This window comes from Peromyscus maniculatus, chromosome 15 (assembly GCF_049852395.1).
Source record: "Peromyscus maniculatus bairdii isolate BWxNUB_F1_BW_parent chromosome 15, HU_Pman_BW_mat_3.1, whole genome shotgun sequence".
Lineage (NCBI taxonomy): Eukaryota > Metazoa > Chordata > Mammalia > Rodentia > Cricetidae > Peromyscus > Peromyscus maniculatus.
In genome coordinates this window covers 6241903-6261074 of record NC_134866.1, presented here as the reverse complement: position 1 = coordinate 6261074, position 19172 = coordinate 6241903, and the positions used below count along the sequence as shown (strand labels likewise).

At 42.2% G+C, this 19172-nt stretch overlaps 1 protein-coding gene across 12 annotated transcripts in view; it reads left to right on the top strand.

Moving 5' to 3' along the window:
- Positions 1 to 18861, top strand: part of LOC121822970 (uncharacterized) — a 109189-nt gene extending 90328 nt beyond the window's left edge. For 2 of the 12 annotated variants that reach the window (XM_076552239.1, XM_076552221.1), the window contains exons 2-4: positions 10658 to 10784; positions 12232 to 12327; positions 15309 to 18861. In XM_076552239.1, the coding sequence (XP_076408354.1) occupies positions 10661 to 10784; positions 12232 to 12327; positions 15309 to 16915 (1827 nt within the window). In that variant the 5' untranslated portion in view covers positions 10658 to 10660 and the 3' untranslated portion in view covers positions 16916 to 18861. The other 10 variants (XM_076552242.1, XM_076552241.1, XM_076552235.1 and 7 more) reach the window with 10 other exon arrangements.
- Positions 18862 to 19172: the final 311 nt, after the last annotated feature.

Sequence of the window (19172 nt, the reverse complement as noted above, 5' to 3'; positions counted from 1 at the left end):
CCTTATGTATAAGAGTGATGCATACACAAGCACCCCAAAATGAAAAAATTTCAGCAAGAATTGACTGATATTGCAGAAAGTGAGAAACTATACTGAGGCTACTGAACAATGTATTTCTATGTAACAGGATAAACAATATATAGAGTGCTGACAGAAATTGAGACTGCAAAAAGATGGAGGGATAATATAGAAAATTGTTTGTCCCACAGGCATTAAGACATGTTTGATGAACACCAGAATCCATGTAAATATGGAAGATGTTTATAGGGCTGAGAAGTGTTCTACATAACTGTAATCAGGACAAGATGGACCAATTGGGGCCCAGCGTTCTATTGTATGAACGTATAGGTAACATTCTCATTCCAAACCACAGTGACTTTGAAGTTATAGACCATGTGAAATCAGCCGTAATTGTCAGAGAGATTAACTCCAATATGGGCAAAACCTGCCCTTTGTACTGACCGCACCTACATTTGCCTGAACCAAGAGCACATCCATGGAAGTCTCTATCTGGTGAAAGTGCAATTTCATTTGCAAGGTGAGAGACCACTGCAGGGACTGATGCTAAAATCAGTACTTCTAGCAGGGCGTGGTGGCTCACACCTTTAATCCCAGCACTCAGGAGGCAGAGCCAGGCTGATCTCTGTGAGATGGACGCCAGCCTGGGTTACCAAGTGAGTTTCAGCAAAGGCGCAAAGCTACACAGAGGAAACCTGTCTTGAAAAATAAAAGAAACAAACATACAAAAAAGCTACTTCTAGGAAAGTTTCTCCAGGGTCAGCACCCAAAGTAGAAGGAAATTGTGCGATGGGGCTGACACTGTCCCAAGATAGCAGAACATGACAGCACTGTCTACACTGTACTAGATGTTTAGACAGGAAGTGCACCCTGGAGGTCACCATGACTCTCTGCAGCACTATTAAAGAGACCATCCTCACCATATAACTGGTCAGATGTTCAGTGTCCCTCCTAACAGCCCCTGTGAGGTCACACTTCATGGAACATGGTGATCGCTAAGTGGAATTGGAATCCCACCATATATTCCTGACTCAACTATAGGAAACTGGACTGTTTAGATAGTTTGAGCTATCTGTGCTTCAGTCCTGAGTGAATAACCCAGGACCAGTGACCCTTCACTAGGGAGGTAAGCATGAGCTCCTAGCACACAGGTGGTGAATATGGACCTGAGTTTGTGAAAAACCATGGAGACACTGGTAAAATTCTAGTAGGGCTCTCACAAAAACTAAATGGCTCACAGAGATTACTAGTTGAAAGTTTTCAAGGGAAAGAAGTACAGGTGGAAAACTGAGATGGATTATGGGAGATCTTTGCAAGTAATTGTCAGAGAGCTGGAAATTTAACTTTGTTCAGTGATTACACCATCTCTGTATTCCTCATCAATACACTGTAGAGATGCCAATGTTCTCACAAAACTGTTTTAAAAGCTGTGGAGTCAGACCCATGAATGACTCACACAGAGTGTCAGTGCAGAGGAACACGATTTTTATTTATTTACTTATTCGTAGGACAGCATATTCAGACAAAGGCGACTTTATACTCAAATACTTTCACACATGTTTGTTTCATTTTGTTTTGTTTTGACTTTCCCTTTTTACTTAGATACAAGGTCTCTTTAAATTTCCCAGTCCAGACCATCACCTCTGGTCCATTTGTCAAGGAAACCGCAGAGCAGCTAGGAGCAAGGATTGACAGATGACGGCTGGTTTCAAAATCATCTTTAAAAGGCACTTCTCATCCCCACATTAGTGTAATGCTTCATTAGTTTAGAGTAAAACAGAGTCAACGTGATTTTTAAACGCTGAAGTAAGATTCAAATCATAACATATGGGCCATGACTTTACAGGGCTAATATTCCTGTCAAAGGCTCGACTCACACTCATGTTTCTTATGTTGTGGATCTGGAGGTGAACACCAGGCTCCTGCCCCAGGGATGTCCTGCTGACTCAGCTTCTTCCTCCAATACTCTCCTGCAGGCACCCAGACTGGAATCCACAATAGGAGAAAAGGCCATACCTGGGTTCCCACATTTCTTTCGCATAGACTTCTGGGAAATGTAGTCTGCGGTACTGTGACGTCACGGTGAGCCAACCAGGAAATTCCCTCCTGGCCTTCAGTGCACATGTGTGCAACTTCCTCAAAGTTGGGCGAGAGTCCTGCCTGCTGTACGTTCCTCTTGCGTCTCAGACATGGAGGTTGGTCCAGGGTGCAGCGCAGCCTGAGGCACTGTGCTGGGTGCAGGGATGATCGGTCGTGGAGGGGATGGACCTGGTTTTGGAGAGAGAAAGCGCGAAAGAGGCTGCCTTGGAAGTGCTGTGCTGAACTGGCTGGGACACGTGAGGTTGCAGGTCAGGGCTGGGGAGAGGGTGATAAGAACGGAGCCCTGAGTGACAGTTTCCTTAGGACGCCGCTTGCCACCGGAGTCCACTTCGGGCTTCTGGGACAGGAGAGCTGCCTGGTAGCGCGGAGTAGATGATAGTGCAAGTCCGGGACTGCAAACTCATGATGCTCAGCTGCCTGCCTGCTCCTGAGGTGGAGCTGGGAGCTCAGTGAGCAGCTTTGTTAGGGAAGCATGCTTCTCTAGCTGAGCGGTTCTCACATGGACGCTGTCTGGTTTCTCAGAATCTGTAGAGCAAACGGGGTCTGGTCCTTCCTGAACTCTGTAGCCGGCCTAGTGTAACGGTCTTGAGGTCTTGATTGTGTTCTCTTCTAGTTAGAGAATTAACAGAAAAATATTTCGAGGTGAAACAAAAGTCACAGGTGGGAAATTCAGGAACCAGTCAACAGATCTGTCAGAATCCGCTGCAATAGAAAAGCTTTGACTAGGGTGAGAGAACACACATAATCCTCCCCCCCCTCTCACACACAGACCCACTGCAGGAAGAATGGGAACTGGAGAAGCTGACTCCAGGCTTCACCTTAAGGGCTGTTTTCTTAACTTTGAAAGGTCTTCCATCCTTTCTCTAGCCTGGACCACAGTGCTTGTGTCAACAAGTCCTGATCTGGCCTTGAAGTGTTGAGCTAGTCCAGAAGCAGGGTGTCTAGAAAGAGATGAAAAACACTCATGGCCTTGGTTCTAGTGCCAGGCTTTTGTGTCAGGTCCGCAGGTTAAGGAAGAACTTACAGACTGTGTTTATTTACCTGATTTAAAGTAAACAGACCTGTGATAGAACAGAAACTTCAGTCTACTGTATTGCACATCTCTGTCATCCCTGCATTTGTGAAGGGAGACAGGACCCTCTGGTCCTCCCTGTGATACCTGAGTAAAGCCCCCCACTCGATCCCCTACAGACAAAGAGAAGCTTAAACCAGGATTCCTAAGTGTAGATAAGAACTTAGACCCCTTTTCCCCAGGTGGCTGTATCTGCTACAGGGACTTTGGAAGACACAGTCAGGATATTCGACCAAAAGACTAAAAAGGGAGGCGGGTTAAAATAAATTATATGGTCTGTGCCTTTAAGAACTAGCCTCACAAAGAAAGGGGAGCCCTCCTTCCAACCTCCCTGCTGTGAGTGAGAGATTTGGAAGAGCCTCCCTGGAGGCTGGTAAACTTAGAAAACACCTTACTTTTGCATTCTGTACCTAAAGTCTCCAGTGGCAGCTTTGGGGACATGATCTAGGCACAACAAGACCCTCACTCTATTGTCTCAAAAAGGGGGCCTTAGACAAAGATATCTCAATATAGATAGACCCAGGCCAGTTTCAAGTCCCCAGAAATGATGGCGCCAGCCCCAGGAACAAAAGAACAGAGTCAGGATGTCTGATGGTAACCAGTTAACCACAAGATGCCCCTCTCTGGAGATAACATGACCAGACCCCAGAGATGAGTTGTAAAACTCCTGACAGGGCAAACAGATAAGCTAGAATAAGACAAAGTCCAGGCCCGGGAAAAACTGGACCAATCAAAGATGAACCCGTACTAATCCCCTCCCCTCTAAGAAATTTTATGGGTTTTGCCTATAAAAACTAACTTCCCCAAGAAAGATTAACTCTTCCCTGCCTCACTTTAGATGGCTTGAGTTCAGTTCCCTGTCATGCCTTGTAACAGATAAACCTTGCTTTTGCATTCTGGTATGCTTGTCCTTGGTGGTCTCTCTGGGGGTTATGATCTGGGCACAACATTTGGGGACTCATTTCGGGATCCCCAGAAAACCCCCACCGGGACCCCTAAGAGCTCCAGAGGTCCATCTGCACCGATTGGTAAGAGTGCTCTCTGTCTTATGTCTGTCCTGTATATGTCTCTCTTGTTACTTTAGTTTTGTACTGGTCGACCGATTTGTACTTTTTCAGGCACCGATTTGTACTTTTGCAGTCTCTCACTGGGACAGATGTGTCCGGACAGTGATCCTGAGAGGGGAAGAGGGACGCCTCCTTCCCTGATTTGGGCGAGAACCCCCTTGGTCCTGAGCCATTTGGGCAATGGACCCTCTGGTCCAGAGCCATTTGAGGCCACCTCAGAGGTGACCATTTGGTTTGGGTATCATCATATCCCCCCCCTCCCCCCGCCCGCCCAAGGAGGGAGTGCCGACTTGTACTTTGCCCCGGGAAATTGTTGGTGTCTTTTTGTATCCTGTTTTGATTGTGGCTTTGTTGTTTTCTCTCTTTGTTGTTTTTCATTGTTGACTTTCTCACCCCTAGACTTAACAGGCTGCCCTGCTACTTCAGAGATCCAGGGTGCCACTGAGAAGGGGAGGTGACCTGTGAACATCAGAGGGCCTAGATGCAGCGGGTTTGGGTTGGGGGGGGGCCAGCTCGCTCAGAGAGCTGTATAATAGAGGCAGCCAGGTTGGCCCAGAGGCTGCATGGGAACTAGGCATGGCTGTGTGCTAAGGTGGGCTGTGAGCACTATGGGGCCCAGATAGTGCTGGCAGGTTCTGGCTGGGCTCCCATGTGGATATGGGACAGAGCTGTCCTCTTTCTCTTCCATGCTGTTGCGTGGGGCTCCCAAGAACTGCCCTGGGGCTAAAACCTGATCAAGGTCTGGCTCCAAGAATGGAATGTCACTGCCTATGATTGATAAGCTACCGCTGCTATGTTATAAGTTTAACCAACAGTTTCTTGTTTATGGTATAATGCTGATACAAATTCAGAGTTATTCTTGTTATGGTATATGCATGTATTTCTGTTCTTCTTTAAAATATTGCAACTTTACAATATATTCTGGATTACTAAAAAAAAATCACAAAAAAGATTTTGGTAAGAGTTTCTGTTTTTTTTTTTAAAGGAAAAAAATTTATCTAAAATAAATGTTTAAAGGATCAAAGAAACGGATTGAGGGTGCATAAAAGGTTATAAAAGGTCAAAAAAATATAAACTCTTTGTTATGGTTTCTTATACCTGCAAATACTAAATTTAATTCTGGTTGGTTTTCATCTTAAAAATGGCTAATGATTCTGCAAACTGCTTATATATGTATATGTACAAGTATGTGACTTAAAAATGTAAACAAGCTTTAACTGTACGTATGTATATATATAACTTGGATCCAACTGTGTATATATATATATATACACATATATATATATATGTATATGTGTGTGTGTGTGTGTGTGTGTGTGTGTGCAAGTAATTATTATTTTTAAAAAAAAAACGTGCTTTAAACAGCAACCACGTGGCTTCCTCCATCTTGGCTGGTGACCTCATGGGCAGCCATGTGGCTGGCAGCCATCTTTTACTAAGGTTATAAAGATCTACTCGGGTTAACACATAAGTACTTATGTCTTTACCAAGTGTTCAACAACAAGTTTCTAAAAAAATTTAAATAGATAACAACATATGTTTGATAAATAAGATATTTGATAAATATTAAAGCTGCACCTAAATGCTTTTTTACACAGGAATATACCTTGCTCTGGCAGCTAAACTTTGTAATTTATGCCATGTTTTCTCCCCCTTAAAGTAAAAAAAAAAATTATAATAATATTTTATTACTGATATTACAAAAGACATTTGAGATATCTTAATCTTTTAAAAAGAGTTTTTATAGTTAAAAACCAATGACCTAAAAATGTTGTCTAGCCTCCTTGTATTTGCTAAGTTTGTTAAGCTCAAGTTATTTAGATAAAATGATACATATATATGTTTTATATTGATATTTTATTTTGGTTTCTTTACTGAACCCATATTTGATGCTAGAAGAGCTTCAACTTAAAAGCATTGTTTTTAGGCTACTTATTATAGACTACTAAAGAACATAAATAGTCAGTCATAAATAATCAAGTTTTTTTAATTATAATTAAATTTAATTATAATATAAATTACAGGGATATGTTTACTTATTTACTCAGTCCCTTGCATATGTTTTCAGGGTTGAGCTTGAAACAAGTAACTAGAATCAAAGTTTGTCTATTCAGATACACTTGGACAGCCCTCATACTTCAGAGATCTGCAGAATATGGCATTTAAATGTTGATCTAAAAACTTATTATATCAGACAGGCTTCCAGATCCTAGCAGTGACCCAAGGTCTCCAAAGAAGATTACATACAAGGCACCACAACGTCTCTGCCTGGATCATGGCTACACTGACCACAGGGCAAGATGCCCCAATGCCTGGCTTACCCGAGAGCTGCAGAAGGAGGTGGCACATTTTTGGGAGCTGCTGATGGCTCAGGGACTCTCAGGCTCTGCCCTAAGAGGTCTAAAGGTAAAAGAGAACAGTCCTAGAGATGCTCTGTCAGTGGTATCATCTCCTCCCACCCCAGCTTCACCCTAGTCTCCTCCTCCACACAATGGGGAGCTGGAGCCCTCTTTCTCCCCCAGTGCTAAGCCCCAGATTGGGCCTGAGGAGGCCATAGAGAGGCTACAGGAGACGAAAAAGATTATTGCCAAGATAAATGAGACTTGAAAAAAAAGCCTCCTAAGACAAAAGCCCTCAGAATATAGAGAGAAACATTGCTGGCTAAGATGGGCGTGGCTGTCCGAGAGGATGGTGGTACTGTAAAAGACTCCCCACCTGGTAAATCTAAATGAGGACCCCTTGATGTCTGAGTGTCTTCCCTACCACATCAAAGATAATGTCACCAGGGTTGGCCAGGTAGATACGGATATCAAGTTGACTGGACAGTTCATCTGGGAGCAACATTGTCTCTTCCGAAGCTTCCCCCAGCCTGATGGAAAAGTGATGGTCACATTAGAGCCTGGTAAAGGAGCTGATGGGAAGCTTGTGACGGAACCACTGGTGCTGAAGTCAGGAAACAGGATCGTAATGGGCCGGATGGTGAAAAAAGATTGATGCTGTTCTGACTGGTGCCTCCAACGCTGTGGAGACCTGGGTAGGAATTGGTCCCTGTAATTTATAGGATTGGAAGCTTCTTGGTCTGCACTCAGATATTATCCTTCTCAGATTTCTGATAGTACTGATGGCCAAGCTAGCTCTAACTATGTCAGCGTGGCAGCATTACACAACCAGATCCTTCTGCAAGGAGATAGCTAGCTTGTTAGTTCACTTTTAGGATAAAAAAAACTTCTAAGCTTTGACGATCTCAAAAAAATGATTTAAGATAAAATATGTTTCAGATTACTCTCCTGTTCTATGGTTCAGAGCTTAACATTTAGGAGCCCTGATGAGCTGGTAGAGCAATGACTACTTACTGTTCAGTCACAAGCTCAACATTTTGGATTTGTTTTAGATGTCATCTAAATATATGTAAATATAAACCTAAAAGTGCTTCTCATCAGGCCAAAAATCTCTGTCCAATTTATACCTGGCTTTCTGGACAGAAGGAAAATGCACAAGCTTTTAACCCAAATCTGTAGTTCTTGTTGGGACTCAAAGGTATGAGTCCACTTCTGCTGTTTTACAGATACCCATTACCTGCTTTGTTTACAATATGGATTTCAGTACAGATTGGTAATACTAATGTATCTAAAACTTTTATGTCATTTTGTAAGTAGGCCTCAAAGGATCAAAAGAATCATAAAACCTAGACCCACTTCACAGAGGTCAAAAGGACCCCAGATAAGTATTCATAAAGATGATATTTTCCTCTCTCCTGGTCTTGGGACTAGTGCTTTTCCCATTACTAAGGATATGGACCTAAGGGTTCCAAATAAGTTCATAAATTCTAACTTCTGTTTCTAGTTTAAATTTGTCTCAACAGATCTCCACTTGGCTGGCAGTCACCTCCAAGCTTCAGTTGCTGACTATACTGCTCCAGACGACTGTGAGCTCCGGACTTGCTAAAAGCTGACGTGGACCAGCACAGCTAACATGATTCTTCCCTGTCCCTATGGGGTCAGGCAGCTACATGCTTCTGACAAATGCCCCTTGCCCAGTCTTTGACCAGCATTTCAGCTTTCTGCCCCCTGCCCGACAACTGCGCCCCAGTGCCAGCTTGAAGCAGTTCCAGAAGAAAACACACCGTCCATGTTCCCTCTTCAGTAAGGCTGAAATGCTGAGTCAAAAAAGCTCCCTGACATAGAGGCAAGTCTAATAGGGTCCACTGTGATCCTCATTATCTTACTCAGGCCCTATATGCTTAACGGACTAGTACAATTTATAAAACGGAGGCTAGGCAGCATAACTCATGGTACAACGAGGTTATACACAAGTCAGGACCACCGAACATCAGTCATGTACAGACCCTAAAGTGAAAACATAAAATTTCTTAAATTAGAGCAAGTTAGGGGCCCATGATTGAGCCCCTCTAGGAACAAAGAAAGGGGGGAAATGTGATACCTCAGTAAAACCCCCCACTCTATCTCCTACAGACAAAGAGAAGCTTAAACCAGGATTCCTAAGTGTCGGTAAAAACTTAGACCTCTTTTCCCCAGGTGGCTATATCTGCTACAGGGACTTTGGAAAACACAGAGTCAGGATATTCGACCAAAAGACTAAAAAGGGAGGCAGGTTAAAATAAATTATATGGTCTGTGCCTTTAAGAACTAGCCTCACAAAGAAAGGGGAGCCCTCCTTCCAACCTCCCTGCTGTGAGTGAGAGATTTGGAAGAGCCTCCCTGGAGGCTTGTAAACTTAGAAAACACCTTACTTTTACATTCTGTACCTAAAGTCTCCAGTGGCAGCTTTGGGGACATGATCTAGGCACAACAAGACCCTCACTCTATTGTCTCAAAAAGGGGGCCTTAGACAAAGATATCTCAATATAGATAGACCCAGGCCAGTTTCAAGTCCCCAGAAATGATGGCACCAGCCCCAGGAACAAAAGAACAGAGTCAGGATGTCTGATGGTAACCAGTTAACCACAAGATGCCCCTCTTTGGAGATAACATGACCAGACCCCAGAGATGAGTTGTAAAACTCCTGACAGGGCAAACAGATAAGCTAGAATAAGATAAAGTCCAGGCCCGGGAAAAACTGGACCAATCAAGGATGGACCCGTACTAACCCCTTTCCCTCTAAGAAATTTTATGGGTTTTGCCTATAAAAACTAACTTCCCCAAGAAAGATTAACTCTTCTCTGCCTCACTTGAGATGGCTTGAGTTCAGTTCCCTGTCATGACTTGTAACAGATAAACCTTGCTTTTGCATTCTGGTATGCTTGTCCTTGGTGGTCTCTCTGGGGGTTACAATCTGGGCACAACACTCCCCTACTTCATACCAAATTCATGGGTGTCTTGGATACCCGAGTCTGGTTCTGAAAACATTTAACTTCATGGTCATGAGAAATACTTTCTATGTTTCATTTCTTGTTTCTTACAGTGAGCTCCATGACAAATCCATGCAATCGACACTTTGATGACTTAAGAACTATTTGCTGTTAACTTCTTTTTTTTTAAGATTTATTTATTTATTATTTATACAGAAGAGGGCGCCAGATCTCATTACAGATGGTTGTGAGCCACCATGTGGGTGCTGGGAATTGAACTCAGGACCTTTGGAAGTACACTCAGTGCTCTTAACCTCTGAGCCATCTCTCCAGCCCTGCTGTTAACTTCTGTTGACACATTTCACATGTTTTTTCACTAACATAGTTTTTTTGTTGAATACATTAACTTTTGGAGATTCGATAATTGTTTGCCTTTACTGTGAGGAAGAATTCTCAATGCCCTGCTTAAATATTCCTGTTTGTAGTGATTGTTCATTCTTTTTGGATATTAATCTGTATTTGTCACTTTTATGACCTGATGTTGATTTCTTCTGGTTTGACTGATTTCTTCCAGGTTGCTTCTTTCATATCTAATCTGAGACTCCATTATTTCTTCATTTCCTTTCTGCAGTCCTGACTGATGTGGCTACTGTGGTTACATTCTGGGTCTTTTTCTGCAGCTGCAGCTGGGATGCCTTCCCCTGACCTTACACCAGAGGATCTACTGTTTTTATTTTAAGCACTGTGTCCTTTGATCAGGACATAGGCTGCTCTGAATGGAAGGTCACTGCTGTTAGGAACCTGATCAGGAATCCAGTCCTCCCTTTGCATCTGGCCTGGACTTCCCACCAATCTTCAGTGTTGTCTGGTTCTCTGAAAAGGTGTCTCTGAGGGATATGGACAGGAGATTCAGCAGTTCTTAATGTATCTACTCTGTCCATTCTGTTGTTCTAGGCTTGTCTCTAGGACCAGTCTCTATTCTCTTTATATTATATATATTTACATTAATATATTATCGCTGTTAATATCTTAATATTGTTATTGGTTTTAATTAAATGAAAGTGCAGTATCATTCATTGATCTTTATTTCAGGAAATGCTGTCCTTCTGGGATGTGGCCATTGAGTTCTCTGCAGAAGAGAGGGAATGCCTGGAGCCTGCTCAGTGGAATTTGTACAGGGATGTGATGTTGGAGAATTACAGCAACCTTGTGTTCCTTGGTGAGGCTCTCATCCATAGTGAATTCTTATTTCACCATCAACATGTAGCTTCCTCACTTTGTATGGTATCTCATGGGAGCATTTCATCAGCCATTTTCATATCCTTTGTTTTCAGAAAAATTAAGGAGATGGCTGTATTAAAAATCATTTCAGGACTGGAGAGATGGTTCAGTTGTTAAGAGCATTGACTGCTCTTCTAGAGGATTGGGGTTCATTCCCCAGCACCTATGTGGCAACTCACAACTGTCTAAAATCCCACGGTCTGACACTCTCATGGGATTGTGTTCTGACAAATAAAGCTTGCTTGGAGTCAGAGGGTGATGCTAGCCACTAGCTGACCACAGAGCTTCAGAGGCTTGTAGAAAGATGGACCGGAAGTGGTAAGTCAGGACTGAGAGAGGTTCAGAGCCTTTTAGGATCAAGTAGCCAAAGATATAGGAAGTCACTGTGTCTGTTCCACTGTGTCTCTGGTCTTTCAGGTTTTTACCCCAATATCTGACTCCATTTTTCTTATTTGTACAGATTGATTTGATTAACACTTCATCCTCCCCTGTAGACAAATTTCTAAACAGTCTTATTAAATAAGAAACACAGAGCCAAATACAGAGGAAATAGCCAAAGAGATCAGAGCAATAGCCACGACTATTCTTAGCTTACCACCAGCAGTAGCTTCCCCACAGAGAGCTTCTTCCTGCCTGACTTGTGGTTTTATTGTCTTTCTGTTCTGTCTTCTCATTGGCTCTAAGCCCAGTCACATGACTTCCTCTTCACTGCTTGTCTTTACAGACCTCCAGGTCTCTATGGTTGGTAGTGGGATGAAAGGCTCCTGTCACCACACTCTGCTGTGTCCTTGAGCACACAGAGACTCTGCCTGTCATGTGATCAGATTAAGGGTGTGTGCTACCATCACCAGACTTCTGCTTAATGGTTATTTGACCTCTGATCTCCAGGCAACTTTATTTATTAACATACAAATGAAATACTACATTTCATCACAAATAAAATATTACCACAGTCACCGACACATACATGCAAGTAAATCGCCAATGCAAACGTAAAATTAAAATAACATATTAAAAAAAGAATCATTTCACTGTTTTTCTCTTTTTGTGTTTAAAATTTCTGTGTTAGGTGTATGTTTCCTTAACTCCAGTGGGACTCTTAGAAATTCAATGGCATGAGACATGGAGTACACGTGTTAATTAAAATGTTTCCCCATTCGGTTTTCATGGGTTTTTCTTCCCTTTAAATGAAATTCAGAATCTAGATATTGTAAATTCTTTCATGTAGTGCAGTAATCTTGTAAGAAAATATTTAAGAAACTGATTGTCTGCAATCATTTATTTCATCATCTCTTTCCTTATAAGCCATGTACTGGAAGGCACATGTCAATTCCAAGTAAAAGAACACATAAACAATCTTGTTCCTTCTTTTTTTGTGCAAACAGGACTTGCTGTGTCTAAGCCACACCTGGTGACACTTTTGGAGCAAAGACAAGACTCTTCAGATGTGAAGAGACAAGCAGCAGCCAACGTGCAGCCAGGTGTGTAGGAATGAGGGGTTTGGGTCCAGAGTTGAGGTCCAAATATCCCCCAGAAAGGCAGGCTTTCCCATCACCCTGGAACATGACACTGTGGGAGTCATTCTTTGGGTTTCTCCTTTATCTTTGTTGTCGAAGCTCATCTCTCAGATGTTTCTGATGGTTTAACTCTCTGAAGCTTTGCATTTCCCCAACGGCCACTCACTAGCTGTGCTTCTATTGACAGTGACTTCCATGGGTTTTCTTTTTGTTGATTCTCCATTGTGGTGTAAGACTCAGGGAAAGAGAACTCAGTGCTGGTCAGACTGGGAGTCATTTAGTTTTAGAATTTGAGAGCAGACTCCTGCCAGAACGATCTCATACCAAAGTGAGCATGCTGTTCTGAGTTATGACTTCTTTTGGCCGAAGTGTTTTCTTTGACTGACCGATCTATTTCCTCTATCATATCCTCCATGCCCAATATTCTGTCTTCCGGCTCATGTATTCATTTGCTTTTACTTGCTCTATAGATCCTGCTCATTTACTCAGATTTTGGTTTCCAGCATTCCCTCTCTTTGTGTCTTGTTCATGGCTTTGGTTTCACTTTTCAGATCTTAAACAGTTTCCTTGACCTGTTTGTGTAGACGAAATTCTAAACGGTCTTATTAAATAAGAAACACAGCCAAATACAGAGTTAAAAGAGATTGGAGCACTAGAGAAGAACCAAGACCACCAAATCTTACCACTTCCTGCCATCCTTCCCCTTTAATCCTAGCCTTCTGGTGGCAGAGATCCATCTGGAACTCTGTGAGTTCAAAGCCACACTGGAACCAGCCAGGCAGGTGACTCCCACCTTTAATCCCAGACATTTATGGCAAGAAGAAGAAAGGTACATAAGGTGTGGAAACCAGGAACTAGAGCCATGTTAAGCTTTTAGGCATTTGAGCAGCATTTCAGCTGAGATCCATTCTGGATGAGGACTCAGAGGCTTCCAGTCTGAGGAAAGAGGACCAGCTGAGGAATTGGTGAGGTCAGGTGGCTGTGGTTAGTTCTGCTTCTCTGATTTTCCAGCATTCACCCCAATACCTGGCTCCAGGTTTGTTTTTTATTAATAAGACCTTTTAAGATTTAGGCTATATGTTTGATTGCTTTTCCTTGGTATTCTTTGTATTCTTTAAGGGATTTATTGATTTCTTCTAAATTTTTGTCTTCAATTTGTTTAAGGGAATTTTTCATTTCCTCCTTAAAAGCCTCTATCATCTTCACAAAGTTATTTTAAGGTTCTTGTCTTCTGCTGCTATGTTGTGATATTCAGGTCTTGCTGTTGTAGAACATATTGCTCTTTATGTTGTATTCTTGCACTGGTGTCTACCAAACTCTTCCTCTAGTTGGTGCAAGAGGTGTCTGTGTGTGAAGGAACAGCTCTTGATGCCATCTGTGCTGGCTGTGTCTGTGTCTCAGGGGCCCACACTTGATGCAATCTGCACTCCTAGTCCAATCAGAACTCTTGGTGCATCAAGCTGGTAGATTCTGTGTCTCATGGAGCTGCTGAGGTCACGGAGAGATGGGTGGGCTTGGGGGGAGGGAGTTGTTCTTGTAGATTGCAGGGTCCCCTGGGGGATATTGGTAGGAAATCTGCCCACTGGAGTCTTCCCTAGCGGCCTGCAATGTGTGGGTGTGGAGGTGAGTTGAGGGTTGTTCCTTGAGTCTTAGGTCCTAGAGTCAGGACTTTGTGGCTAGGAGAAGAGCAGATCACCTCTTGGTCCGATCAGAGCTGGTGGAACCTTTGTCTTAGGAGCCACTTAGGTCAAAGGGAGGTCGGTGGAGTTGAGTAGGAGTGGGATTGTGGATTGCAGGATGTAATGGGCGGTGTTTGTCCAGAGGCCTGCCCACAGGAGACTTCCCTACTGACCTGCAACTTGGGCAGCACTGAGTAGGGGTGGGAGGCATGAGTTGTGTCCCAAGACCTAGGTCCTAGAGACAGTACTTTCTGCCTGGGAGAAGAGTCAGTCATTCACCTCTTGGTACAATCAGAACTGGCAGATTGTGTGTCTCAGGTTGCCCCTGAGGTCACAGGGGGATGGGTGGGTTTGGGGGAGGAGTGGGTCTTACAGATTGCAGGGCCCCTAGGGGGTATTGGTGGGGAGATCTGCCTGCCAGAGTCTTCCCTACTGGGCTGCAACTGGGGCAGCAATGGGTGGGAATGGTAGAGCATGGGTTCTGCCTTGGAGCTTAGGACTTAGGCAGGGAGAAGAGTCACTCACCTCCTGGTCCAATCAGAGCTGGAGGATTCTGTTTTATATATTCTTCTCATCAAAATAAAGCATAAAATAGTGTCCTAGGGGCTGGAGAGATGGCTCAGAGTTTAAGAGTACCCACTGCTCTTCCAGAGGTCTTGAGTTCAATTCCCAGCACCCACGTGGTGGCTCACAACCATCTGTAATGAGATCTGGTGCCCTCTTCTGTATACATAATAAATAAATAAATCTTTAAAAAAAAATAGTGTCCTAAATTTTTGAGCGATAAATTTAATTTTTTGTGGACCATCTCCTGTTCGTGCAGCATAACTTTTCTACCTTCCAAATTAAAATTTTATGTGGAGGATAAAGATGCTTTTTTTAGATGATGGCTCAAATTCATACAGTCACAATTAACTGTCTCTTTTTGGATTCACTTCTTGATTTATAATTTCAGTGGTTTATTGTTTAATGGGTTTATTTCTGTTTTAAAATGCCCTTACAACATTATTAGTTATTAAACTTTGAATACTATGCTATTATGTCTAGGTTGTTTTTGGTCATGCCATTTTTCTAGTAGAAGTATAGATTATTTCTACCTACAATATTTTATCATTCATGCTTAGTCCCTCTAGGTTTTGAAATATACTGTAATTTCTCATTGATGCTTCAATATGTATGAGTAAATGTTTCCTTTGGAAAAGATAAACATTATAAGTATGAAGAATATTTCCAAGCTTTGTTCATATCTCAACTTTTGCTCAACAGGAACAACATTCAACAATTATAATGATTACAGCAAGGGTATTGACTGTAACTCATTAAGTATTCAATGCCAGAGAATTCATACAAGGGAGAAACCCTACCAGTGTAAAGAATGTGGTAAGGGCCTTAGTTCTTATAAAACACTTTCCATACACCAGAGACTTCATACTGGAGAAAAAATCTACACATGTAAGAAATGTCATAAGACTTTCAATACTCGCTCATCACTTTTTATACACCAGAAAAATCATACTGATGAAAAAACCCACAAGTGTGAAGAATGTGGCAAATTATTTTACTATCCTTCAATGCTGAAGCAACATCAAAGAATTCATTCTGGAGAGAAACCCTACAAGTGTGAAGGATGTGGCAGAGGTTTTTGTTATTCTTCATTCCTGAAACATGGTCAAAGAATTCTTTCTGTTGAGAAAGTCTACAAGTGTGAAGAATGTGGCAAAGCTTTTTGTTACCCTTCATTACTGAAGCAACATCAAAGAATTCATTCTGGAGAGAAACCCTACAAGTGTGAAGAATGTGGCAAATCTTTTTACAATTCTTCATTACTGAAGCAACATCAAAGAATTCATTCTGGAGAGAAACCCTACAAGTGTGAAGAATGTGGCAAATCTTTTTACAATTCTTCACTGCTGAAGCAACATCAAAGAATTCATTCTGTAGAGAAACCATGCAAGTGTGAAGAGTGTGGCAGTTTTTTTTCTTCATTTTCATACCTTAGACAACATCAAAGAATTCACTCCAAAGACAATCCCTACAAATGTGAGGTGTGTGGCAAAATGTTTTCCCATTCTGCAATCCTTCAGAAACATAGTAAAATTCATGGAGAGAGACCATACAAGTGTGAAGAATGTCACAAAACCTTTCTTTATCACTCATCACTTAAGAACCACAAGATAGTTCATAGTGGACAGAAGCCATACAAGTGTGAAGAATGTGGCAAATGTTTTTCCGCTGCTTCATGCCTTAGACGACATCAAATAATTCACTGTGAAGACAACCCTTACAAGTGTGAAGAGTGTGGCAGATGTTTTTCCTCAGATTCATGCCTTAAGGGACATCAAATAATCCATTCTGAAGAGAATCCATATACCTGTATACAATGTGGCAAACGATATTCCCGTTCTAGGGATCTTAAGGAACATCAAACACTTCATACTGGAGAGAAATTGTACAAGTGTGAAGAATGTGGCAAAGACTTTCATTATCACTCAGCCCTTAGGAGACACAAGACAATTCATATAGGAGAAAAACCCTACAAGTGTGAAGAATGTCACAAAGCCTTTCGTTGTTTATCATATCTTAAGAAACACAGGAGTATTCATACTCAAGAGAAACCCTACAAGTGTGAAGAATGTCTGAAAGCCTTTCATTTTTTCTCATCCCTTATTAAACACAAGAGAGTTCATAGTAAAGAGAAATCCTACAAGTGTGAAGAATGTCACAAAGCCTTTCCTTATCTCTCATCCCTTAGTAAACACAAGACAGTTCATACTGGAGAGAAACCATACAAGTGTGACAAATGTCAGAAAGCCTTTCTTTTTCCCCTATCCCTTAGGAAACACAAGACAGTTCATACTGAAGAGAATCCCTAAAACTGTGAGGAGTGTGACAGATGGTTCTCTTCACCTTCATCCAGAGTCAATATAAAAAAGAAAAGGAAATTCATTCTGAAGACAATCCCTAAAATTGTAGAGAATGTGACAAAAACTTTGTTCATCTTTATGTCCTTACTCAACACATGGTATGGTTCATAGGGGAGAGAAATCCTACAAATGTCTTAAAATGTTTATTTTTTCAACCCTTAAAATGCATCACATGATTCATTCTGACTACAAACTCCATGAATGTGTAAAGTGTGCTAAAATAATTGCTAACAATTCAGATCTTACCCACCTCTAATGAATCCATAGTGAAGAGTATTAGGCTAATTATTTTGAATGTCAACAGGAATCTCTAACTTCAAATAGTAAAAATGCTGAGAATGTCATCAGAGAAGAGTAGAGACTTCTCTTTGCTGTAACATCCAACAGTTTGTTCAAGCAATGTGTTTGAAACTTGCCTTGATTAATGAGTCTCTTTCTTCTGTAACTATAAATGTTCCCTGAATCCTTTACCATGTCCTGAAATTGTCCATGGGGTACCTGAAGTCTGATATCTGGGCTGTGTCATAGTTACTGTTGTTTTTTCCCAGTGGAGTCATCCAAGCTCCTGTACTATCTCCCTTTGATGTGTAAGAATCTCTGTCTCTCTGAGCTAGCAGGTTTTCACCCAGTATCTGACTCCTTATTGGTAAAATAAAAGACAATGACTTAGTTAAAACTACAGGAGAGGCTCTCCCAGTCTAAGGCCTCAGCATCAAGGCAGCAGCTGCAGCTGAAGAGGTGAAGTCATCAGCTGTGGCATTGATAGTATGAGGTGCAGCTGCTGTGCCCCAGATAAAAAACAACAGTGCCCATACAGCAATAATGACAGACAAGTTATGAGAGGAACCAATCTCTTTCTGATTGGATTTAATGTTTATTCCACAAATTGTAACTGATGTGATATTAATTTGGTAGTATACTTTTGCGTGGCTCAGTGATAAGCCCTGGGGAGATATTTATGCTGTTATTTTAATAAGTGGATAATAACTAAATGAACCCAAGATCTCATCTTTATGCCACAGAGTCAGGAACCCAAGTTCTTATCTTTGTCTCAAAGAGTTAGGAACCCAAGTTTTTATCTTTATCCCAAAGATTCAGGAACCCACCTTCTCATCTTATCCCACAGAGTCAGGGACCTCTCAACACCCACCAAAAAATATTAGTTGCTGGCCGGGCGGTGGTGGCGCACGCCTTTAATCCCAGCACTTGGGAGGCAGAGCCAGGCGGATCTCTGTGAGTTCGAGGCCAGCCTGGTCTCCAAAGTGAGTTCCAGGAAAGGCGCAAAGCTACACAGAGAAACCCTGTCTCGAAAAACCAAAAAAAAAAAAAAAAAAAATATTAGTTGCATCGTAGATAGAGAATAATACACAGATGCACATTTGTCAAAGTGTAAAGAATACTGATCTGTGGAGGGCCCTCGTCCAAAAGTGACTCCTTTGTCACACATTGTAAAAGAGGTCCCTTACGTACATCTAAAGCCAAAAGTCAGGGGATCCTGAGGGAAAAGAGAAAGAATGTCAGAGGCAGAAATAGTCGATGTCTGCAGTGAGACAGTAGAATTGTTGAAACATTTTAGAATTCTGAAACATGTCCACAGGCTTCCAGGTTCCAGTCAACTGTCCTACATCCCCACACATAGTACCATTTTTGGGGGGATCAGAATGGCTCTGACCCCTCTAAGATTGCCCCCACCTCCCCTGTTCTGAGTGCGCTGAGGTCAGGCTGTTCTGCGGATGTTTTGCTGTTTGGTATATCTTGTGGTTTGGCAGCTGTGGCTTTCTGGGGCATGCTGACCTTTCCTTGACCCTGGGTGCTTGATAAACAATTCTGTTTGTTTCCTCCTGAAAGGGTATATAAGATGGGGAAGCAAGAATAAAGAGTCCTGATGCTTGCAACTTGACTGGTGTGTGTTGTGTTCATCCCGACTTTCCTCGCCAGGTTTTGGGCCCAATTGCTGTGCAGGCATGGCAAGTGGAGGTCTCACCAAGACCTGGAAAGCAGGGTTTGAAGGACGGGGTTGCTCCTGGGCTAGCAACGGAGTGAATTGGGGATACGAGTAATTAAGGCATGTTCCATGGGGAACACTACAAGTATATCTCAGATGGCCACTGAGATCACTAAGGTTTTAAAACAGCAAGGAACAGAAATTAAGCAAAGTACTGCAGCCGTATTTGTTACAATTGTTGCAGAAGTCAGTTCTTGGTTT